Raw genomic sequence first — 27,143 nt, forward strand, 5'->3', positions numbered from 1 at the left:
TAATAAAAAAACAGGGTTGAAAGAAAAATAACCCCATACACATGCAACACACTTGCATGCGCACACGCACATGCACACATGCACGCACACACGCACACACATAGCAGGAATTGTACAGGAATATGCTTTACCAAAACGTACCATACAATCAAATAACACAATGTCTTGTTTGGACAAATCATTTATTTATGCTTATGCTTTCAATATAATGATTAATGTTCTTCATACAAAGTATTTCACACATGGAGAGAAAATTCTATATGCCATCTAAAAAATCTTTTATCACAACGTTATTCATAGAAATCCACTTATTGCATAGATTTCATCAAAAAAAAGAAAAGGAATGCCCACAAAATAACTGCATAAAATACACAATTTAAAGAGAACTCAAACTCAATCAAAGAGCATATTTATATGAGAAAAGAAAGCACTTTGTACCCGAAAGACACACACCTTACAGACCAGAGAAATTAAACTATTGCTTTCGTCTCTGCACTGCTAAATCACATTTAATCCCCAACATCCTTTATAGATGTGTTATTATTAACTGCTTTTACAGCAGTTCAGATGAATTATATAGCACTGTTAAACAGACTTATTGTGACGTCAAACTTGGAATTTCAAACTGAGGACAAAGATAAAATCTTGTTTCATTCTAGATCAGCTTTTCTGTTATAATGTTTGGTATTTAACAGTCTGCTCAGGAATATGTAAACTTTTCAGAGTAAAAACAGATATAAAGATATATTTAATCTTGCAACACACTTTGAGATTTGCTCATGAAAGGTGCTGCATTTTTCAGATGTACACAAGCATTTAGTTCAGAAATCTCAGATGTTTATAAAAACACTTTGAACTACTGTGCTGTATCTCTTCCCTAGCATTAGACACAGCACAAACTGTAGAGCGATGTGTTTTAATGGGGAAAAGGCATCCAATATTTCATGCACTATTAAGCAAGTAAAACAGTAAATACAACAGAAACAGGCTGTATGCTAGTGTTTGAAAATGCAAATGAACACAATCATTTTGGACAACAAATGTAAAAAAAAAAAAAAAACATTTCTAAAATTTGGTGAGATATTGCAGGTTGCATACAAAGTCATCAACTTAAATCACAATTGAAAACAAATCCAACATTTACAAATCACATATAACATAAGATATACAGTTGCAGATGATAAACTACCAAATATCAGATTTATTAATTAAATCTAAGAAAGACAGTAAATATAAATCAGTGGCAGTATCTGAAAATCCAGTTTTTACAACTATATCTGTACATCTGAAAATATGATGAAAAACTGTTTGTGCAGGTTTGGATATTCTGTCCAAATTACATGTCAAATGCCATCATTTTTGTTTATTTATTTAATGTATTTAAATTTACATTTATTTATTTATCCTGAATAACCCACCGCACCATAACCCAGCATATGGTGTGACTGCGAAGATAAAGCTGCCCAGCAGATGACTGCAGGGTGGGGTTAGGGTTAGGCATCATTTAAAATCTAAAGAAAATATAAAGAAATATCGGCAAAATATTTTTGGAAATAATTTAACTCCAATAATATTTGGAAAAACTCAATAGAAATAATAGAAAAATGTTGTTTCAAATATCAGTGCCAGCAGATACAGGCCAGAAAGTTAAATGTAAATGAGGGCAATTACTTGGGTAAATAAAATATTTTAAGCACATTTGTTCCTGAGTTAAAGTATTTTAAATGATAGTTTAAACCAGATCTGCTATTCATATCTATACATGTTAAATTGAGTAACTGAAAGACATCAAATCGAAAGACTCAAAACTTCAAATAGGCTAGAAGGCTAATCACAGAATGGAATTTTAATGTGCAAATGTGTACCTCCTTACGGTGAGCTAAAATAAAATTTGTACTACACACAGAACCCAGGAACAAGCTCTGCTGTGTCACTGAAGCGTGTCAGGGTTAGGGTTAGGGTCAGGGTCAGGGTCAGGGTCAGGGTCAGGGTCAGGGTTAGGGTTAGGGTTAGGGTTAGGGTCAGGGTCAGGGTCAGGGTCAGGGTTAGGGTTAGGGTTAGAAGCAGAATCCCGCTCGTCATGGCAGCCTGGGCTCCTGCAGGCTTCACCATGCTTCCCAAATGGCCAAGAACATAGAAAACCTGGAGCAAGAACAAATCCTTTGGACCGAAACATTCAGATCTTGGAAATTTCAAATTCTACATATTCTGGTGCCCTTTTCTGTAAACCCTGGATATTTATTCTTCCCCACAATGTACAGGACTAACTGTTCCACTATACCCATCTAGAGCGGGAGCACACAACTCCAGTCCTTGAGGGCTGGTCCATGTGCTGGTTTTAAGTCCAACTAGTTACCTTTATGTTTTATGTTAAGTTTATGTTTTCTGACAGCTATGCTGGTTCACTCCAGGACTTGAGCACAGTAAAATTTTTAGGATACATTTACAGTCGGCAGCTGTTGCTGGTGCTTATACAAATATTAGATCAAGACCAGAGCAGAAGTTTGCACAAAATCTCAAAATGGATCAGCCTTTGTTGTGCACCCCTGGTGTAGAGAATCTGTGCATTTTACAGGCCTGTTGTGAGGTAGCCAAGTGAGCATCTGTCAGAAAGACTGCAGAGGCCAGTGAGTTCCTGCTTATGAAGAACACAGCAAGTAAGAAGATTTGTGAATATCTTGGAAAAACAAACATAAAACATTTGAAAAATATATTTACGTGTCAAATATACAAGTGACCAAACGTACAGCTGTAAACTGGAAAATATTGATGTGTACAAAATCAGATTTTTTGTGGTCTAGTATTTATTAATTTATTATCATGGGACAGTAAAACCTGAGACAGGTTTGATTTATACCATCCCCTGGGTTTAATTAAAGCGGGCAGGTTGTCTAAAGAGAGAGGGATATAAAACCAAAGCCAAATGGACCCTGTCAGGTCATACAGCATGATGACCTTACAGTGTCCCTGGATTCAGACAAACCAGCAAATATAATTAAAGGGCATTTCAGGAAAGACTTCACTAATGTGATAGAGCTGAATTAAGTTCTGATATATTCTCATTTAGTGAACAGAGCATTCTCCACTCCCTCTGCTTGCTCTACACCTTCCCATAAAATCACTTTAGCCACATACACTATATGACCAAAAGTGTCTGGACACCCCTTGGTCTGGGTTTAGGCCCCTTAGTCTTGGTTCAAAAATTCTTGAACTCTGGGCATTTATTCTGGGTAAATAACACTACACACCTCAAACCCATTTTCTGCTTAAAGACTACATCTCCTGCCTACTACAGTACTCCAGCTCAGACAGCTGTGGGTTGATGTAATGGTCACTAAGCTTGCTTGTTGGCTGTCTGTCATCCCTGCTCTTTGCCTGATCTTTGCACATGTCACTCGGGATAAGAGTGTCGTTTAAATGTGTTAGTGCTAATGTAGATGTATTAGTCTTAGCCCTTTTGACTGAATCTAGGAGTAAGCTTTTGGACTTGGGTTACAGACAAAATGAATATATCTTATAAACATATTTTGACTGTTATTTATAGACATTGAGTTTCTGTAAAGCCCTTCTGGGCTGCTTTATGTATGATAAGGTGCTATACAAAAAGATATTATTATTATTATTATTATTCATGCCAAACAAGGAGAAAAAAATGCAAATCAAATTGAATTCTTTGTTGTTCAGAACTGATACATACAGTATTCAAGGTTGCAATTCAAAGTGTGGGACTGAATTCTGTTGGATTCTGGGAAATGTAGTGCTTGTTGGGGTTGCTTCATTCAAATTGGTTTTCTGCTGCGTTGGGAGGGAGGTGAATTCTGGCAAAGGTAGTCTCAGTGCTGCTGGATGGCAGGCCCAGTGTACAGACCTCAGGAGGACTCATAGCTGCATCCTCATGGCACACTCTGGAGCGGGACTCTGCACAGAGCAGCACACATCATCACCTGTCAGTCACGCAGGACCCGCCCACAATCACATCATTATCTGTCAGTCACGCAGGACCCGCCCACAATCACACCATTACCTGTCAGTCACGCAGGACCCGCCCACAATCACATCATTATCTGTCAGTCACGCAGGACCCGCCCACAATCACACCATCACCTGTCAGTCACGCAGGACCCGCCCACAATCACACCATCACCTGTCAGTCATGCAGGACCCGCCCACAATCACACCAACACCTGTCAGTCATGCAGGACCCGCCCACAATCACACCATCACCTGTCAGTCATGCAGGACCCGCCCACAATCACACCATCACCTGTCAGTCATGCAGAACCCGCCCACAATCACACCATCACCTGTCAGTCACGCAGGACCCGCCCACAATCACACCATCACCTGTCAGTCATGCAGGACCCACCCACAATCACACCATCACCTGTCAGTCACTCAGAACGCCCCCGCCCCCCCCACTCAACAGCAAAGACACAATCCCAAAAAATGCACTTTGATGAGAAAGCTGGTAAGAGTATTATTATTATTAATTACATTTATATAGCACTTTTCCAAATGCTCAAAGTGCTTTACAGTGAAGGGGAACTCACCTCACCCACCACCAATGTGTAGCACCCACCTGGGTGATGCATGGCAGCCAATTTGCGCCAGAACGCTCACCACACATTAGCAAAGGTGGAGAGGGAGAGAACATTTATTTAGCCAATTAAGTCTGGGGATGATTTTTAGTGGCAAGTTTGCGAGAGCCAGATCTGGAGGGGTGTCTTTCATAACTATGACGTTTTTGGGTTTTGTCATCATTTCTGTCCATAAATGAAAATCTTTGCAGACCTAACAAAAAGTTTAATTATAAATGCAAATATAGTGGGGAAAAATGAATTTGCCAATCAAACCTGAATAAATGTAAAGGCAATGCGAAGCTCTGTTTTTGCATTGTTTAATCATGTTAGCATTTCAGTCATTCAGACCTACATCAGAACCAGGGTGATCAAAATAAGGTAGACATACATGCATGACACCCAACAGAAAATAAGGGGAACATTGATTTTGTTATTTACACACATTTTTGCAAAATACAAAAGAAACAAAGTAGACAAACAGACCACCAACCTAACTGTGTGCCTGGCCTAATCGGCCAATCAGTGCACAACCTCACTAATGCTCTTGTGGTTTATATGGAGGCGAATCCCCGCAGCCATGTTCCATAATCTAGTGGAAAGCTTTCCCAGAGGAGTGGAGGCTGTTACAGCAGCAAAGGGGTAGGGGGGCAACTCCATATTAATGCCCAGGGTTTTGGAAAGAGATGTTCAGCAAGTACATATGGTGTGATGTTCGGGGAGTCTACATACTTTGGCCATGTAGTCAGAGGTCAGAATGACTAAAACAAATTTAACATGATAAAATTCATACTATTGGAAGAACACACTGTGCAGCTGGGTTTGTTTTGCAGGATCTGAAAGTGTCAGAGTGCTCCAAGCTTACCTCACTCACCTGTGTCCATAACTTCAGCATCCACACTGCTGCATGTCCGGGAGAGAGAAGAACAGCTTTACTCGCCTCTTCCACCGGCACTCTGAAGCCCTCCCTAAGGTCATCACCACCACTAACTCCCGCACTACTTAACCCTAACCCCTTACTCTCACACTACCTAACCCTAACCCCTTACTCTCACACTACCTAACCCTAACCCCTTACTCTCACACTACCTAACCCTAACCCCTTACTCCCGCACTACCTAACCCTAACCCCTTACTCTCACACTACCTAACCCTAACCCCTTACTCTCACACTACCTAACTCTAACCCCTTACTCTCACACTACCTAACCCTAACCCCTTACTCTCACACTACCTAACCCTAACCCTACCTCACACTACCTAACCCTAACCCCTTACTCTCACACTACCTAACCCTAACCCCTTACTCCCACACTACCTAACCCTAACCCCTTACTCTCACACTACCTAACCCTAACCCCTTACTCCCACACTACCTAACCCTAACCCCTTACTCTCACACTACCTAACTCTAACCCCTTACTCCCGCACTACCTAACCCTAACCCCTTACTCTCACACTACCTAACCTAACCCCTTACTCCCGACTACCTAACCCTAACCCTTACTCCCGCACTACCTAACCCTAACCCCTTACTCCCACACTACCTAACCCTAACCCCTTACTCCACACTACCTAACCTAACCCTTACTCTCACACTACCTAACCCTAACCCTTACTCTCACACTACCTAACCTAACCCTTACCCGCACTACCTAACCTAACCCTTACTCTCACACTACCTAACTCTAACCCCTTACTCCCGCACTACCTAACCCTAACCCCTTACTCTCACACTACCTAACTCTAACCCCTTACTCCCGCACTACCTAACCCTAACCCCTTACTCCCGCACTACCTAACCCTAACCCCTTACTCCCACACTACCTAACCCTAACCCCTTACTCCCACACTACCTAACCCTAACCCCTTACTCTCACACTACCTAACCCTAACCCCTTACTCTCACACTACCTAACCCTAACCCCTTACTCCCACACTACCTAACCCTAACCCCTTACTCTCACACTACCTAACCCTAACCCCTTACTCTCACACTACCTAACTCTAACCCCTTACTCTCACACTACCTAACCCTAACCCCTTACTCTCACACTACCTAACTCTAACCCCTTACTCTCACACTACCTAACCCTAACCCCTTACTCCCACACTACTTAACCTAACCCTTACTCTCACACTACCTAACCCTAACCCCTTACTCTCACACTACTAACCCTAACCCCTTACTCTCACACTACCTAACCCTAACCCCTTACTCTCACACTACCTAACCCTAACCCCTTACTCTCACACTACCTAACCCTAACCCCTTACTCTCACACTACCTAACCCTAACCCCTTACTCTCACACTACCTAACCCTAACCCCTTACTCTCACACTACCATCATGCATAAATGAGCCCAGGAATCCGGCTCTGCTGCACAGGAACAGCAGGCCCCTTTCTGAGCACAGCTGGCACAGTCAACACCTCCCTGGGGTTTCATTCACATTCTCTCCCATTAAACATGAAATTAAACCCAGCAGCTGATTAGCCACCTGTGCAGCTCACTACTGAGTGTTTTAACAGAACAAACACACACACACACACATATACACACACACAGACAGCCGTGCATATACACACACACACACACACATACACACAGCACACACACAGAGTCACACACACACACACACACACACACACAAACAGACACACATACACACAGCCACACACACAGAGAGTCACACACACACACACACACACACACACACAAACAGACACACATATACACACACACAGACAGCTGCGCATACACACACATACACATACACACAGCCACACACACACAGAGTCACACACACACACACACACAAACAGACACACATACACACAGCCACACACACACAGAGTCACACACACACACACACACACACACACAAACAGACACACATATACACACACACACACACACACAAACAGACACACACATACACACAGCCACACACACACAGAGTCACACACACACACATACACACACAAACAGACACACATATACACACACACAGACAGCTGCGCATACACACACACACACACACACAGCCACACACACACACAGATACACACACACAGTCACACACACACACACATACACACACATACAGACAGCCATGCACACACACACACACACACACACATATGCACGCACACACACAGACATACAAAAACAAACATACATACATACATACACAGACAGCCACACACAGACACACACACACACACACACAGACAGCCGCACACACACACACACACACACACACACATACACACAGTCACACACACACACACACACACAGACAGCTGTGCACACACACACACACATATGCATGCACACACACAGACATACAAAAACAAATACACACACATACACACACACACACACACACACAGATACACACACACATACACACACACACAGACAGCCACAGGCACGGACACACATACACACACAGACAGCCGCACACACACAGACACATTCATATATACAGATACGTTTTATATTGTGAACATTACGGTCTGTGATGCAGTGCCTAAACACTTATGGACACATTTCATATTTACAATCAGGTTTCATAGTTAAAGATGTTTCATGTTTATGGATATATTTTTATATTTCCAACTGCATTTCATATTTACAGATATGTCTTAATGTTTACAAACGTGTTTCATATTTACAGTCAGGTTGCATGTTTACAGATTACTGAAGCTGCATATTAATTCTTACCTCAGGAATGCATCCTCAAGCCCATCTTCTACATCCTGAAAACAGAAACACAAAAAATATAATAAAAATACATAATCAAAATATATAATCGACATACATAATAAAAATACATAATGAAAATGTAGTTCAGGTAACATTTAACCAGCTTATGGTCTGCTTTTACAAAGGTATATTTCCACTGACATGGTATTTCAGCTGGTAAATGAAAGAAGTCCTGCTGACTGAGTAAGAGGATTAGGACCTGGCCACTGTAGGGCTATGGAGCCTTTGACAAGCTGTATTCCATGGGAGAGCCCTTCACCTAGTGGAATGGTCTCACCATTACAACTAAGAAGTCCCCTTCATTTAGTGGGGGGGGGGGGGGGGGGGAAGGGGGGGGGGGGGTGGTATAGGAACATCAAAGTACTATTTTGGGGAGTATTCCTTGCTGAGTAAATATGTGCTTTATAATAATATTCCTTTGGTCAACACGAGCAAAACATGTTCTCAGTGTGTAAATGTTTTCATGTTTGCCAACCTTATGTTTTTAGGTTGGTTGTGACCCAACAGAGACCTGAAACCTGTTGGGTCACATAGTGGGCAGGCCTGTGCCATCAGTCACACCATGAATCCAGTCAGGTGACTGGGCCACTGAAAGCAGCTGATGATAGCTCCACCCATAATGTAACCCAACAGGTTTTAGATTTCTGTAAGTGTTAGGGTCCAACCAATCTAACTTAGAGGCAAATATTATTATAGTACACATATTCATGAGCATACGTATGCTATTTATGAGTACAGCACACACTCCAAGACTGCACATAGGAGTAAATGGTAAATGGACTGCATTTATATAGCGCTTCTATCCAAAGTGCTTTACAATTGATGCCTCTCATTCAACAGAGCAGTTAGGGGTTAGGTGTCCTGCTCAGGGACACTTCGACATGGGCAGGGCGGGGATTGAACCGGCAACCCTCTGACTACCAGACTACCGCTCTTACCTCCTGAGCTATGTCGCCCCATATTTTTAACATGCTTAATATTTTTACATTTCACTCTGCGGACTGAGGACATGCCTGCCAGGATTGGCTGAAACCCAGCTCTCAAACCCTCAGCCACCCAACGCTGCCATGGTTACCTGCCAGTGCTGCCATGGTTACCCACCCTGCACTACCATGGTTACCTACCCATCACTGCCATGGTTACATGCCCAGCACTACCATGGTTACCTGTCCAGCACTGCCATGCTTACACGCCCAGCACTTCCATGGTTACACGCCCAGCACTACCATGGTTACCCACCCAGGAGTCCTGTTTGATTGGCTGCCTCTGCTTGGGACGGCTGCAGGGCGATGGAGAGAGAAAGACGGAGGAGAAAAACGACTTGCTCAGCTTCTTCTCTCTGCGGAGAGACTGCAGTTTCCCTGAACCTGCAACACCCACACGACATCAGCTCCACATCACCTCCACGCTAACACATACAGTACATGAGTGTGAACATGAAGAATTATACATTATAGGATTATTAATAATATATTGTATATACCCTATTTTATATAATTACATAATAAGACAATTTAAGTATAGATCATGAGATATTTCACCCATTACATTTTTTTTTTTTAATGCCAATTCGTATTTCTTAATTAGCCCCATAATTTATTGAGAGTGATCTGTGGCATTCCTATAAATGGCACATCACTGAGGATCAGGGTTAGGTTTGGGGGGCTGGAGTTGAAGGTTAGAATCAGGGTCAGGTTGGGTTAGGGTTAGGGTTAGGGTTAGGATCAGGGTCAGGTTGGGTTAGGGTTAGGGTTAGGATCAGGGTCAGGTTTGGTTAGGGTTAGGGTTAGGGTTAGGATCAGGGTCAGGTTGGGTTAGGGTTAGGGTTAGGATCAGGGTCAGGTTTGGTTAGGGTTAGGGTTAGGGTTAGGATTACGGTTAGGGTTAGGTTGGGTTAGGGTTAGGGTTAGGTAGAGTACCTGGACTGCAGTGTGGAGATCTTTCTGTTCTGTCCACCGGGCAGTCACTAGGGGAGCAGCACGAGTGAACTTCCTTATTTTTGTCTGAAAAATAAGATATAGAATTCCTTCCGTTCGACACTGAGCTCCGACAAAGGGCATCATTTGAAAGCATTCGTTTATCCCAAATATATAATCTGCACATATAGTGACGTGTGTATGTGTGTGTGTGTGTGTATATGCATGTGTGTTTGTGCATACATGTGTATGTGTGTGTTTGTATATATGCATGTGTGTTTGTGCGTGCATGTGTGTGTGTGTGTGTGTGTGTGTGCAGTGGTGTCCCCACCTTCCTGTGAGATTTCCCACAGGTCTAGCGCCACTTTGAAGGCCTGAGCCACGGTTAGTGTCACAGCTTGGGCCTGTCAATCATACCACAACCACCGTCAATCACACTTGGAAATCACACTGAGAAATCACCTACCTAGAGGAAACCCTGCCTGTCTGAACCATTCTTTTACTTTAACCTCAACAACGAGATGGTGCTAGACAATAATTAAATCAATAAAATAAATAAATGTTCATTATCATTACTGTCACCATCATCATAATCATAAAAAATGTTATTTGCAGCATCTGTCACAATAAAGTAAAGCGCAAACAGGTACATATTAGATACATATTATTAAAAGGAAAAAGCAGTAATGTACAGCTAGAAGAAAAGTTTTTTAAAAACCTTAAAACCAAATTTTACACTAATATGTTTTGGTCCATTATCATCTTGCGATGTTTTCAATGACTATACTTACATACATAAAGATAAAGTGCTCCCTCAGTCCAAAGAAACTGGCCACTAGATGGCACAACAACATTCACAGCCTTGACAATGGTGTCAGAAATGTTGAGCTGTTTCTTTGTCAGCTGTTCAATAAGTAATGATGACTAGATTTAAGTATGTGCATTTCATATTAAACTGGAAGATTCAGCATTTTCTGATATTCATTATCGTATAAATATTTTTCAAGCTGAGAAACTACTTATGTACATACAGCATATATCAGTACATAAATATATTACATGCAGTTGTGAACTACATTTCTACATTTTCCATTTCATTTCAAGCAACACTGAAGTCACAATGTGTTAAATATAAAGACATAATACCAAAGTGCTGTTGATTTTGAACCTTGTATGCTAAAATAAATCTGCTGGTTAACTGCAGTAAAGATTGTATACTGCAGTGAAGATAATCATGTCAGCAGTGTGGTGCAGCACACATACAATCTTCTTCTTTGGGCAGAGGAAGGCGTGGCACTCCAGTGTTTCGCTGAACTGGCTCTGGGAGACGTAAGCAAACACCTTGTCTTGAGTTTTGTCTGCTGTGCAGTAAGAAATTCTACAGAGAGGGGAGAAAGGCTCAAATTTCATCACTCCACTCAAGGGTCCACACAAGCACACTGAAATGACATGTTAAAATGCCACATTGGGATCAATATTACAGTAAAAATAAATAACTGTCTTTCATTCATAAATGGAAGTTCGTAATGTAGGATCTTTATCAAGTCATCCATTTTATTGATGATGATGATGGTTTATTTTGCCTTGTTCCCACATCAATATAATTGACGAGCTGTTACCATGTCAAATCAAAGAACCAATCACAGAACAATGTTGGAAGCCAGGTCAAGATCAAGGAACCAATTACAGAACAATGCAGTAAGACAGGTCAAGATCAAGGAACCAATCACAGAACAATGCTGTAAGACAGGTCAAGATCAAAGAACCAATCACAGAACAATGCTGTAAGACAGGTCAAGATCAAGGAACCAATCACAGAACAATGCTGTAAGACAGGTCATGATCAAGGAACCAATCACAGAACAATGCTGTAAGACAGGTGAAGATCAAAGAACCAATCACAGAACAATGTTGTAAGCCAGGTGAAGATCAAGGAACTAATCACACAACAATCTGTAAGGGATGAAAGGGATATGATGATGCCATCCTTTAAATGACAAAATGAAAAAAGCCTTTTTAACACTGTCAGCCCCCGCAGCAGTGAGAGACTGAGAGGCTCATTACCTCGACTCCCACGAACACTAAACTGACTCAGACTGACTGAGTAAAGCCTGCAATCTGCCAGCAGTATTAAGTTAATCTGATGGGTAAAAAGCCCTTTAAACCAAAGACACTAAGTGCTTTAAACCCAAGACATCAAGTACACCAAGACACCGTTTTTTTGCATCTGTCAACCCATGGAAACATGCAGGAAAATATCAGAACAGCCCAGAGATAACCAGCAGCCCTGAGATAACCAGCAGCTCTGAGATAACTAGCTCTGAGATAACCAGCAGCTCTGAGATAACCAGCAGCCCTGAGATAACCAGCAGCTCTGAGATAATCAGCAGCTCTGAGATAACCAACTCTGAGATAACCAGCAGCTCTGAGATAACTAGCTCTGAGATAACCAGCAGCCCTGAGATAACCAGCAGCTCTGAGATAACTAGCTCTGAGATAACCAGCAGGCCTGAGATAACTAGCTCTGAGATAACCAGCAGCTCTGAGATAACCAGCAGCTCTGAGATAACCAGCAGCCCTGAGATAACCAGCAGCCCTGAGATAACCAGCAGCTCTGGGATAACCAGCAGCTCTGAGATAACAAGCAGCTCTGAGATAACCAGCAGCTCTGGAATAACCAGTAGCTCTGAGATAATCAGCAGCCCTGAGATAACAAGCAGCTCTGAGATAACCAGCAGCCCTGAGATAACCAGCAGCTCTGGAATAACCAGCAGCTCTGAGATAACAAGCAGCTCTGAGATAACTAGCTCTGAGATAATCAGCAGCCCTGAGATAACCAGCAGCTCTGAGATAACCAGCAGCTCTGAGATAACCAGCTCTGAGATAACCAGCAGCCCTGAGATAACCAGCAGCTCTGAGATAACCAGCTCTGAGATAACCAGCAGCCCTGAGATAACCAGCTCTGAGATAACCAGCAGCCCTGAGATAACCAGCTCTGAGATAACCAGCAGCCCTGAGATAACCAGCAGCTCTGAGATAACCAGCTCTGAGATAACCAGCAGCCCTGAGATAACCAGCAGCTCTGAGATAACCAGCTCTGAGATAACCAGCAGCCCTGAGATAACCAGCAGCCTGGAATAACCAGCAGCTCTGGATAACAGCAGCTCTGAGATAACAAGCAGCTCTGAGATAACCAGCAGCTCTGGATAACCAGTAGCTCTGAGATAACAGCAGCCCTGAGATAAAGCAGCTCTGAGAACAGCACCTGAGATAACCAGCAGCTCTGGAATAACCAGCAGCTCTGAGATAACAAGCAGCTCTGAGATAACTAGCTCTGAGATAATCAGCAGCCCTGAGATAACCAGCAGCTCTGAGATAACCAGCCCTGAGATAACCAGCTCTGAGATAACCAGCTCTGAGATAACCAGTAGCTCTGAGATAATCAGCAGCTCTGAGATCATTTGCATCCAAAGTGAATCTTTTCAAGATAAACCCTTTCAGTTCCAGGCATTATACAAATCTTTTAATGTCTGTAGGAGAATAACACAGAGCTGCAGAGATATGCTTACCAACCAAATACCAGGGGACACTGCTGGGGGAGAATCTTTCTTCCACTTCAAAAAGGCATTCTGACATAATGAGTGTGATCAGACCACTGCAGAGGGACACGTGTGTATGAGAGCTGAGCTGCGAATGCAGACTGATGTTCATTGGCTTTTTGTGACGCATGACCTAAATAGCACTGCATGAGACAGTGAGCATGCTCACTGCTCCCCTGTACAGTTAACTTCCTCATTGCACTTCCCACTGCTCCACTGTATCACTAACGTCCTCACTGCACTTCCCACTGCTCCCCTGTACTGCTAACGTCCTTACTGCACTTCCCACTGCTCCCCTCTACCGCTAACTTCCTCACTGCACTTCCCACTGCTCCCCTGTACCGCTAACTTCCTCACTGCACTTCCCACTGCTCCCCTCTACTGCTAACTTCCTCACTGCACTTCCCACTGCTCCCCTGTACCGCTAACTTCCTCATTGCACTTCCCACTGCTCCCCTCTACCGCTAACTTCCTCATTGCACTTCCCACTGCTCCCCTGTACTGCTAACTTCCTTACTGCATCATGTCCCCTCTACCACTAAACTTCCTTACTGCACTTCCACTGCTTCCCCTCTATCGCTAAATCCTGCATGCACATTCCACTGCTCCCCTGTACTGCTAACTTCCTCATTGCACTTCCCACTGCTCCCCTGTACTGCTAACTTCCTTACTGCACTTCCCACTGCTCCCCTCTACCACTAACTTCCTTACTGCACTTCCCACTGCTCCCCTCTACCGCTAACATCCTCATTGCACTTCCCACTGCTCCCCTGTACCGCTAACTTCCTTACTGCACTTCCCACTGCTCCCCTCTACCACTAACTTCCTTACTGCACTTCCCACTGCTCCCCTGTACCGCTAACTTCCTCATTGCACTTCCCACTGCTCCCCTCTACCGCTAACTTCCTCACTGCACTTCCCACTGCTCCCCTGTACCGCTAACTTCCTCACTGCACTTCCCACTGCTCCCCTCTACCGCTAACTTCCTCATTGCACTTCCCACTGCTCCCCTCTACCACTAACTTTCTTAATGCACTTCCCACTGCTTGTTAATTTTCCTTAATGATCAAAACTCTGGCAGAGGAAATATGAATGTTAGTAAACATGATGCAAATGGGTGTTTCTCCCTCTTCAAACCTCTCCCTCACTACCCATCTTCCGTCGCGGTCTGAAGACGCATCTCTTCAGACTATACCTGGACTAACTGCCACCACTCTGTGAATCATTTTACTTAGAATCCCCCCTTTCATGGCACTCATGTTACATGTACCCCCATTCCAGCACTTTTTGTAATTTTTATTTTCGTCCTCATATTGTAGATTTTTTTTCCCCCTAGTTTGACTTGGCATAAGTTAGGTCAGAATAATGTTCACTGCATGAATTGAACTGTGTTCCTGGCTATAACTAGCTGTACGAAATGAGTATTGTAGCTTATCGAACCTGTGTTTTGTAATTGTTCCAATGACCATGATATGCACTTTTGTACGTCACTTTGGATTAAAGCGTCTGTTAAATAAATAAATGTCAATGTAAATGTTTCTTTCTTATCTGAAGAGCAGATTATAGTTTAAATGAAAGTTTATTCAACACATTTCCTCTTAAGCACACTAAACATTACGATAATTTACTGTGTAAAGCTGGGCAATGTAATTCTAACAGTTTTCCGACAGTTTTGAAGAGGGTGTACAAGGCTTCTGTGGAGAAGCACCCATGTCTCAGTCCAACAAGGCAAAAGTGCTGGAAACCCTGCAGACACAGCTAAGGAAGCTGATCCACTTAACCACAGAGGAATACTGTGCACTATGCACCATGCAACATGCACTATGCACTATTCAATATATACTATGCACTATGAGAGACCCACCTGTATATGGATACATTCTCTATCAGCTGCCCGGTCTCAGTGTCAGAGATGATGATGCCTTTAGGAGACACAGTGAGCGTCACTTTGCGGAACTTCTTAGCACCAGCTCGAGCCTACAAGGAAAAAAGATTGAAACAACAGAGATCAACACAGACCCTCTGCAAAGCTACAGTACACAAAAAAACAGCACAGCTACAGCACAGCAACAGTTACAGTACAGTTATAGTACAGCTACAGCACAGCTGCAGTTATAGCACAGTTATTGTACAGCTACAGTTATAGCACAGTTACAGCACAGCTACAGTTATAGCACAGTTACAGCACAGCTGCAGTTATAGCACAGCAACAGTACAGCTACAGTCATTGCACAGTTACAGCACAGCTACAATTATAGTACAGTAACATCTACAGTTATAGCACAGTTATAGCACAGCTACAGTTATAGCACAGCTACAGCACAGCTACATTTATAGCACAACTACAGTTATAGCACTGCTACAGCACAGATACGGTTATAGCACAGTTACAGCACAGCTACAGCACAACTACAGTTATAGCACAGCTACAGCTACAGCACAGCTACAGTTATAGCACAGCTACAGCACAGCTACAGCACAGCTCAGATACAACACAGCTACAGTACAACAGCACAGCTACAGCACAGCTACAGTTATAGCACAGTTACAGTACAGCTACAGTTATAGCACTGCTACAGCACAGATACGGTTATAGCACAGTTACAGTACAGCTACAGCACAGCTACAGTTATAGCACAGCTACAGAACAGCTACAGATATAGCAAAACTACAGTTATAGCACTGCTACAGCACAGATACAGTTATAGCACAGTTATAGCACAGCTACAGTTATAGCACAGTTACAGCACAGCTACAGTTTTAGCACAGTTACAGCACAGCTAATGCTACAGCACAGAAACAGCAGAGCAGAACAACAGCACACTGTGCATCTGGGTTTGTGAGGGGAAGTGTGTGGGCAGCCAGGATGAATGTTCCAGGCCCCCCGCCCCCCTAGCACCCCCCCCCCCCCCCCACCCCAGTCCCCCTGGTCCCAAGGGAACAGTTGCTGGGGAGTCAGGCACACAGACATATCTCTAATCTACAGATTCTGATCCCATATGCCCTCCAGCCTGCCTCTGGCACACTGTCCGCCCCCCCCCCTTGATATCACACTGCACACAACCCAACCATTTAAAATCCCCTCAAAGCTCTCTGCACCAAACCCTGCCCATTAACAAAGCACACCCTGTATACATCAAGCCCTGGTGCACACCATCTAAATGACTTCAGTGAGTTCTACTGTATAACTGAGTGTGTGTGTGTGTGTGTTTGTGTGCGTGTGTGAGTTTGTGTGTGTGAGTGAGTGTGTTTGTGCGTGTGTGTGTGTGAGTGTGTGCGCGTGCATATGTGTGTGTGTGAGTGTGTGCGCGCAGTTTTGTTTTTCCTAGAAAAAGAAGGCCAGGACAGGAGAAGAATGAGGATGATCACTCTGAAAAGAGGAAAGGGGACTTTTCAAGGACAATTAGAATAGAAAAGGCTGTTTGGGATTTTTGCCCTGGAGGCGGAGTCTAGAAGAAGCACGTGAAGCTACAGGCCTGTAATGAGCAGGCCAGGCCTGGTGGAGGCGCTGTTATTGCACCTCAAGCACAACATGGCTTCTGGCACCACAGGGCCTGGAACAGGCAGCCAACACCGGGAACTGTCATATTGCAAATATGGTGACCAATCCTATTCAAGCAGGTTGGTTGCCATGGGAATGAACAGACAATTCATTCTTTGTCTTTTTTGGCCCCACAGCACATCACATTACTCTCGCTGCAAAAGCCCATTCTTCTCAGATCTGAATGAGAACTGTTTTTTAATACATTATTCTCAGAAGAGCTGCTGCTTTCAAAAAGTTTATTGAAGACAGAATTCCAACTATTGTACTAAATGAGGAAAGTTTTGGGTGTTTTGGATTACTGAAATGCAAAATCAAAACAGTTTCTTACTATGGTCCTGCACCATTACACCCTCTCACCCTGACCATTACACTCTCTCACCCTGCACCATTACACTCTCTCACCCTGCACCATTACACTCTCTCACCCTGCACCATTACACCCTCTCACCCTGCATCATTACACTCTCTCACCCTGCACCATTACACTCTCTCACCCTGCACCATTACACCCTCTCACCCTGACCATTACACTCTCTCACCCTGCACCATTACACCCTCTCACCCTGCACATTACACTCTCTCACCCTGCACCATTACACCCTCTCACCCTGCACCATTACACTCTCTCACCCTGCACCATTACACCCTCTCACCCTGACCATTACACCCTCTCACCCTGCACCATTACACCCTCTCACCCTGCACCATTACACCCTCTCACCCTGCACCATTACACTCTCTCACCCTGCACCATTACACCCTCTCACCCTGCACCATTACACCCTCTCACCCTGACCATTACACCCTCTCACCCTGCACCATTACACCCTCTCACCCTGACCATTACACTCTCTCACCCTGCACCATTACACTCTCTCACCCTGACCATTACACTCTCTCACCCTGCACCATTACACCCTCTCACCCTGCACCATTACACCCTCTCACCCTGCATCATTACACTCTCTCACCCTGCACCATTACACCCTCTCACCCTGCACCATTACACTCTCTCACCCTGCACCATTACACTCTCTCACCCTGCACCATTACACTCTCTCACCCTGCACCATTACACCCTCTCACCCTGCACCATTACACCCTCTCAAACGGCATAAGAAAATTTTCTTTCCATGCTCTGTTCATATGGAATGGCAGATTATGTCTTAATATTTACAAATTCAGTGAGTGAAATACAATGGGGAAGTAGGGACCTTCCTATGACAGAGACTGACAGGGTGAATCAAACTTTGGACCCAAAATATTTCTGCTGCATTATTAACACTACAAAACAAATAGAAAGAGTGACACAAATTCATCAGTAAAACACCAGAAACAAATTGTCAAGTTGTCCAAGTCTCACCTGCCACCATTTCTCTTAGCTTGCAATCTGATTTATCTGCATTACTAGTACAATACAGCACCTTGGCATGCTCACATCAAGAGCAATATATAAGGGTTTGATATATCTCATGGTTCGCATTGACTCAGTGGTGCCTGCTGGGAAATGGTGTTCATAAGGGCTGTTCATAGTAAAAGAAGTCACCATGGAAACAAAGGCAGGACTCACCATTGAAACGATGCGTCGGATGGCAGCGGAAGCCATGTCTTCACCCTTGGGTTGGCCGACCAGCGTCATCCCCAAGTACTTTAGACTGAATACCATACCTTCCAGCAGGGTCTCCTTAGTATCTGTCCAGTTCTCAGGCAACTCTGTACAAGAACAAACACAGCCATCATTCTAGTGTTATTGCTGATGGTACCGCTACCAATAACAACAGTCCTCATTCTGCAGCTAATGCTAAAACTAATGCTACTGCTACCAATAACAACAGCCCTCATTCTGCAGCTAATGCTAAAACTAAAGCTACTGCTACCAATACAACAGCCTATCTGCACATTAAACTAAAAACCATACAGCCCTCATTCTGCAGCTAATGCTAAAACTAATGCTACTGCTACCAATAACAACAGCCCTCATTCTGCAGCTAATGCTAAAACTAAAGCTACTGCTACCAATAACAACAGCCCTCATTCTGCAGCTAATGCTAAAGCTAATGACTTTATTCACAGATAACTATGCCTACCATTGCCTCTCAGTAGCCAATAAAATTATGAGACAGTGATGCCACTGTGATGCAGTAACAGCAGGGATGTACAGGACTGCATTACATACCAAAGCACACAGCTGCAAACAGGACTGCATTACATACCAAAGCACATAGTTGCAAACAGGACTGCATTACATACCAAAGCACACAGCTGCAAACAGGACTGCATTACATACCAAAGCACACAGCTGCAAACAGGACTGCATTACATACCAAAGCACACACTCAAACAGACTGCATAACAAAGCTCACATTGCAAACAGGACTGCATTACATACCAAAGCACACACTGCAAACAGGACTGCATTACATACCAAAGCACACTATGCAACTGCTGCATACATACCAGCCATTGCAACTGACTGCATTACATACCAAAGCACACAGCTGCAAAGGGGCCTCTCAGCTGGTCAATACCAGCCCCTTCAGCAGGACTGCGCTCAGCATGGAACTGAACACACAGCATTAATCCTGCACACTACACTATCGCAAATCAATACCCTCCACAGTGGCCCTTTCTTTAACTGCTGTGTATGTATGAATTCTGAATTGGGAAGAAGCAGAAAACAGCTTCCATTAGAACTGTCCGGTGAGGAAACACACACTCTGTGCCACAATGTGAGCTTAAAATAACCCCAAACAAACCTGTTTGCAGAAGAAACCAGCAGAGGACTGCTATGATATAGCAGGAGCAAACCACTACAGTCTGAAACTGAACACTGACTAACCACATCACTACAGTGTAACTGAGACTGAACACAGACTAACCAAATTACTACATTGTAACTGAGACTGAACACTGACTAACCACATTACTACAGTGTAACTGAGACTGAACACTGACTAACCACATTACTACAGTGTAACTGAGACTGAACACTGACTAACCACATTACTACAGTGTAACTGAGACTGAACACTGACTAACCACATTACTACAGTGTAACTGAGACTGAACACAGACTAACCACATTACTACATTGTAACTGAGACTGAACACAGACTAACCACATTACTACAGTGTAACTGAGACTGAGCACAAACTAACCACATTACTACAGTGTAACTGAGACTGAACACTGACTAACCACTTTACTACAGTGTAACTGAGACCGAACACTGACTAACCACATTACTACAGTGTAACTGAGACTGACCAGACAACCATCATTGTACTGGGAACACAGACTACCATAACATTGTAACTGAGACTGAACACAGACTAACCACTTTACTACAGTGTAACTGAGACTGAACACAAACTAACCACATTACTACAGTGCAACTGAGACTGAACACAGATTAACCTCATTACTGCAGTGTAACTGAGACTGAACACAGACTAACCACATTACTACAGCGTAACTGAGACTGGGAATACTGAGCACATTACTATGGTCTGCCTTCATGGAGTGTGCATAAGATACTGTTCATCCAGGAACAAAATAAAAGAACTTGAGAATGTTGCATTATTATTATTATTATTATTATTATTATTATTAGTTTTAATTTTTTTAAAGACTTGTACAAATAAACTGATTCCTGTGTGTATAACATCCCTTTCACTTTGAATGTGCTGACATTTCTGTAGATCTCAACTTCTCTCTTTTTTGTTTAATGCAATCCTTCAGACTTAAACAGGACATCCATTCATCTGAAAGACCAGAAAACCCACTGGCACAATCAGCTGCAATAAAATACATTACAGAAATGTGTATCATTTAACTTTATTGCAAAGAACATTTGACAATGAGAATATGTGCATGTAACTGCATCCAACGCAGCGTTCTCTTTCTGCAGCAAGGCCTGCTGGGCCATCTGTTCCAGTGTCTGATCCAGCAACACCCCTCTCTCCTCTTTCCTCATCTGAATTATTCATTCCCTAAAACAACGTCCTCCATCCTTCCCTCTTAATGAAGGGAAACATTTTTCCATTACCTAAAGATGTCTCAGACTCCATAAATTCTATTTGCTTCTCAAATACAATGCTGTCGGCCTTCACTATCAATGTACCAGTGTTATCTGAAACAGACGGAAACTGCAAAATAAAAGAAGTCATTTTCCACATGAGCTCTAAGCTGAGTTTTAGTGATTCAGAGCAGAGATTTGCTGATATAATTCAAAACGGACTATCTGGCTACAGGCCTCGTCTATCTTAGCCTAACATGACTTTCACAACAAAAGCAACACCAAAATCTGACTTAGTCATATTGATATGTCATCAAATAACATAAAATATAACAAATGCTCTGTGGTCACCATGGGAACAAGAAGGACTGTAAAAGACAGGGGTGTGGCCATGGTCATCGCCATGGTCATGGGTGTGGCCATGGTCATGGGTGTGGTCATGGTCATGGGCATGGTCATGGGTGTGGCCATGGTCATGGGCATGGTCATGGGCATGGTCATGGGTGTGGTTATGGTCATGGGCATGGTCATGGGTGTGGTCATGGTCATGGGCATGGGCATGGTCATGGGTGTGGTCCTTCAGCAGCCAAACCGTGTTCTTTAATAGTTCATTGGAGAGATACCAACGTTAACCATAGACTGTGCACCACTTACTGTCCCAAATGTGTGTGAGAGGGGAGGAAACCCTATTGGGACATCAGACTGGAGGGGTCCCTCTCGTAATTGACCCTATCGGGACATCAGACCAGGGGGGTCCCAGGGATTCTCTGACTCACCAATTCATTACACACTACCAGTAAATTTCTTCAATAAATTACTCTGATCAGACATTACATTGTCTGGTTGGCACCACAAACCATACAAACAATTTAAAAACCTGACATTCCAGCTGAAAACTGGGTGTCTGGCAACCTTACATATAGGTCTAAGCAGTTGTCACGCTGGAGACAGAATCTGAATTCTGCACGCAACTGATCTGAAATCCATTACAGATTACATGCTTTTACCTGCAGACCTGTCATGAATTGTGCTGAAACAGACATTACAAACAAGCATATATATAGCCCCTTGAAACACACTAAGGCAGTTCTTCTGCTAAAGAAGTCTGGTTAAAAATGTATCATTCTATTTATACAGCACTTAAAGCAAGATTGTCCATGGAATTCAAAACTTCAGGCCATATGTCATGCATAAATGTTTTGGCCTTTTTCGAAACATAAAGAAAATTTTGAAAAGGCAGCACAGCCATAAATATCTGGTGGATTCAGGAGGGCATTCTGCTTTCACTGAATTACCCATCAGCATATAAATAAAATCATGGCAAGCTGAAACCCTGGAGTGGTGCCAGTGACATGTTTAGAATGCGATATACGAGAGGAAGAGCTGAGGGGGACTGAGTCTGCTGCACTGCAGGCCGGATCATCTCCCACCAGGAAATACACATGAATTATTCAGCAGATCAGTGTTGATGCTCCAGGCTTTCAAGGGCTTTACCTCTGCCAGGGTTGTTTGAAGTTTTTTATTATAATTTTTTTTAAATTTAATTTTAAAATTTTTTAATGACGCCTGTTTTGTGGGTTCAGCAGTTGGAACGGGACCCAGAGTCAGAGCTCCAGATTGAAAGGAAATGTCAGATCGCATCCTCCCATGCCCCCCAATGAAAATGTCATGCTCAAACAGAATAACACCTCTTGAAATTGAAATAATTTTGCCCCATATAAATGATATCCTGGTGCTTTATTGGAAGATTATAGCCATTCCTGGAGCAATTCACTATCTTGAGCAATTCACTACTAAAACAGGAAATTAATGTGATATGATGAATGTATCACTTTTGATGGTTTGAGTTTGAGTACTTTTATGTGTTTTATATACATAATTTATTAAATAATATTGATTTTTCAGAAGTGTAATTGATTTCCATGCACAATAAAACACGACTCTTGCCTTAAACACAAAGCCTCTGTTTTAAATGCACTTGACCTCTCACAGAAACGCAGGTTTCCTCTTCACAGATTTCAAAATGGCCAAGGTGGCAGTACTGCTGTAAAGTGCAACAGTCACTAACTCTAAGTTATTCACATACACATCACAAACAGTGCATGCATATCACATACAAACAGGGAAGCTAGGGCCTGCTTGTCTGATCTCATGAGTGTAAGGCCCCAGGCTATGACGGTTCATACGGTGGTTTGGCCTTCATGTTCTAATCTGTAGGCAAAAGGACAGAAGATAGAAAGACACCCTCAGAACAGGGCAGAAATCTGGGACAGAACAGGGGGGAATGTAGGTCATAAGCAGAGAGAGGGAGAGAGAGAGAGAGAAAGAGAGAAAAAGGGAGAAAGAGAGGCCATTCATCCGCAGCCACAGCCATATTCATATTCATTGCCAATTCGGGTGAGTGTATCCTTGGTTCTCCTGGTGTCACCTTTGCACACCACAGACTACAACCAAGCTCACACAGACATAGTCAGTGGAAGACCTTTCAGATGTGGCTTTAGCGTGCTGTTCACCAAATCAACCTGCAGGGGTCCCGAGATAGCGAGGGATGAGGGTCCCTCCCATACACTGGGCGACGCAACTGCCGATCAACCTATGGAGCTACAGGCCTCAGCCGGAACTGGTAAGGGCCACAGCCGGAACTGGTAAGGGCCACAGCTGGTAATGGCATGAGTGCTGGCACGACCCATCATTTCCATAGCACTTACACTGCATCCATTTATACAGCTGGATATATGCTGAAGCAATGCAGCTTAAGACCAGCTCCACACACACACCACACACATGCACACACACACACCACAGACACGCCCACACACACTCACACTTACTCACAATCACACTCACACCTATATACACATACATGCACACATGTACACACACACACACTCACACACCTACATACACAGGTTTTCAGCTCATGTTAAGTCAGCAGTGATTTGAAATTAAATGGCTAAGTTGTCTCATCCATACAGATTCCATTAAAGCACTTGAGTGCTTTAAATCCTGTGTGCACAATGATTACTTTATGTCAGTGCTTCTAAATCCAAGCTGCTAAATAATTCAGGAAATAGATGCTTCACATTTAATGAGTCAACCATTCAGTCACAGAAGATGATCAAGAACAGACTATACTAATTAGGAATATCACTTTCCAAATGAATGCATCCTCAATTAAAATTGCCATTAGCCACTTTTGCCTCAAATACTTATTATAATTATTCATTTAGTTTTAGTTTTATTATTTTTGTACAATTTAAAAAATACACACAAAATGACAAAGATAACAAATAATATACAGTGCAGGGAGAGGCAGAAAACCCAGTGGGCTTATTTGAAGCCTCCACCTAAATAATGTTAAAATTTCACAATGTTATAAAGAACATAAACTTCACATACAGAAAATAATATTACTGCATAAAAGTAATTATGACTGGTGTTATCAGTTATAAGCAAGCAGGCACTGACAAGGGGGCAGGGCACAGGGTTGCCCTGGGGCCCAATTGGATGCTTGCCTGAGTCAGGGCATCTGAGTGAAATTCAATCAAGAGACTGACTCCCCTTTCCCAAAAGAAGACCTTCAGCCCATGTCACACAAACGGCCTCTCTCACCAAAACAATCTCTCACACAGAAACTCACATAAAAGCAAATTTGCACAGTTTATGGGGGCAAGTCCAGGGTAATGATGCTAATACTATGATTGAATTCACTCATCAGTAGTAACACAAGCAACTTCACTGATTAGAACTTTCAAAAAGAAAATAAATACATGCATGAAAAAATGCTATCTAGTGTTTCTGCTAAATTTACCTTTTGCAATTTCTCTTGGATCTCTTGTAGTTAATTTTGTTAATCCCCTTTATGAATTTTAAAGCCTCAATTAAATCCCCCCTAAGTTTCATTTTACTAAAATTGAAGAGATTATGCATTTAAAGTCTTTCTGCATAGCTTTTATCTTTCATACCAGGAATCAATTTGGTTGCCCTTTTTGAACCTTTTCCAGAGCCTCTATATCTTTTTCTTATATTTCCCCAGAACTGCACGCAATACTTTAGGTGCGGTCTAACAAATGTATTGTATAAAAGTAGTATTACTTCCTTGGATTCATATTCAATATATTTGGTTATATATCCCAGGATCCTGTTGGCCTTTTTTGCTGATACGACACAGTGCCTGGGACCTGAAAGGCTTAAAGGCTTATGCATTTATTTCCCATATGTCTAACTTTACATTTGGCTATTTTTTTTTTCATTTGCCAGGTTTCCCCATGACCTTCCCTTGCAAGGTCATGCCCAACAAAACTTTTGGTATTCTTTGAAAAAGTTTCCAAGTGTTTTGACTATAACAAGGTTCATGATATTATATACTTAGATTTCCAAAAAAAGCCACTGACTGTTTTACTGTGTCTACAGGACACATAGAGTACAACAGGAGAGTGAGTGACTATATGACACCCTATAGGCCACACAGAACTACAGGAGAGCCAGTGACTGTTCTACACCCAAGAGGCCACACAGTACTACAGGAGAGCTAGTGACTATTCTACACCCGAGTGGCCACACAGTACAGACCAACACAGACATGTGCTACACTTGTGCAAAGGAACACATTACATTGCATGTACACAGCAGTGTTGTCGGGAACACACTGGTAAATATAAATTACTGTAATAAACAATGTGGCAAATATTTTACCACTGCACATATTTTTGTACCATCAATATTTACACTATATGTAAATCACACTATTAGAGCGATTGTAAGTGGACATATAATAAAGTGTGAAGAATTAAACGTAACGTAATGCTTCCTCGATTTTTTACCATTTATTTTGGGGACCGGAATTTATCGGCACAATCGGTGTGAAGTGAATTGTTTAAAAGGATAGCGTTAGGACCCAGAATCAAGACAGGTCGGAGACGGACGCAAATAAAGACGGTATAGTATCAACGAACACAATGTGATCGTTGGCTTCCAAGCACTGAAGTATTTTTTTTTAAACTCGTGCCTTTTTTTGAAACAGTACGAAACAGCAGCTGATGTTTGATCTTTTTGATGACACCGCAAGGTAGAAAGGAAAAGGAATTAACTCGTCTATTGTCACTGCTGTCAGGTTCAGCGGTGAAATGACACCATGCATGTGTGATATTACCCATTGTATCATCATACGAAGAAGACAGAAAAGCACTCACTTTCGTGCTTGGAGGTACCCCATGACTGTCGCGGAACTCCTGGACTCTTGATAATAGCCCTCCCGGCCGATTTCAGAGCATCCATAGCCAGATATCAGGTGGACTCTCTACCGTCCCTGCAGCACCTAAGAAATGCCTAGTGTGAAAGATGCGCTGGGACTCGCGGAGCTGACTGCCCCTCTCTCTACGGCGTTTAGTGATGAGCGTAGGCAACGTTAACTCTTTCCTGGCCGAAATGGGAAGGGTGTGCGGAAAAGGGTGCGTTTCGTTTACGGAAGGAGGTTTCCTGGGTTCACATTAGAAGGTGAAAGCGAGTGCAGTCTTAATGTTTCCTGTAACTGAAAACAGATTTAACATCTGTGGTTCCAGTGTTTCCCGTTTTCTTATCTTCAGAAACAGTGCAGATATTCTATTTACAGAGAGCTACGTGTATAGAGCTACGAGTTCGGTGGCATATTAACATGGAGACACACTTATTAATACTTTGATAATAAATAATTTTTGCTACTATATGAATAGGCTAAG

At 42.9% G+C, this 27,143-nt stretch overlaps 1 protein-coding gene across 4 annotated transcripts; it reads right to left on the bottom strand.

The window, feature by feature from the left end:
• Nucleotides 1-163: 163 nt before the first annotated feature.
• Nucleotides 164-27,083, bottom strand: si:dkey-71h2.2 (low density lipoprotein receptor adapter protein 1). Of its 4 annotated transcripts, XM_064340907.1 has the most exons (11): nt 26,619-27,083; nt 18,978-19,120; nt 15,728-15,840; nt 11,528-11,642; nt 10,596-10,668; nt 10,268-10,351; nt 9,588-9,715; nt 8,307-8,341; nt 5,452-5,480; nt 3,869-3,918; nt 164-2,142 (listed from the first exon to the last, which is right to left on the bottom strand). In XM_064340907.1, the coding sequence occupies exons 1-11, from the start codon at nt 26,701-26,703 to the stop codon at nt 1,897-1,899; spliced, it is 1,101 nt and encodes a 366-aa protein (XP_064196977.1). In that variant the 5' UTR covers nt 26,704-27,083; the 3' UTR covers nt 164-1,896. The 4 variants fall into 4 exon arrangements, with proteins under 4 accessions (XP_064196977.1, XP_064196978.1, XP_064196979.1 ...); XM_064340908.1 differs by lacking the exon at nt 3,869-3,918 and having other exon boundaries at nt 26,619-27,082; XM_064340909.1 differs by having other exon boundaries at nt 2,008-3,918; nt 26,619-27,082.
• Between the last annotated feature and the right edge of the window lie 60 nt (nt 27,084-27,143).

Source organism: Anguilla rostrata, chromosome 6 (assembly GCF_018555375.3).
Source record: "Anguilla rostrata isolate EN2019 chromosome 6, ASM1855537v3, whole genome shotgun sequence".
NCBI classification, from domain to species: domain Eukaryota; kingdom Metazoa; phylum Chordata; class Actinopteri; order Anguilliformes; family Anguillidae; genus Anguilla; species Anguilla rostrata.

What these genes read in the sequence shown, in the direction of transcription:
- si:dkey-71h2.2 (XM_064340907.1), bottom strand. Translation starts at nt 26,703, where the DNA reads ATGGATGCTCTGAAATCGGCCGGGAGGGCTATTATCAAGAGTCCAGGA. An exon ending in GTGGGAAATCTCACAGGAAG is followed by an intron (nt 10,352 to 10,595) that starts GTGGGGACACCA and finishes CTTATTTTTCAG; the next exon opens with ACAAAAATAAGGAAGTTCAC. An exon ending in CAATCAAACAGGACTCCTGG is followed by an intron (nt 8,342 to 9,587) that starts GTGGGTAACCAT and finishes TTCTGTTTTCAG; the next exon opens with GATGTAGAAGATGGGCTTGA.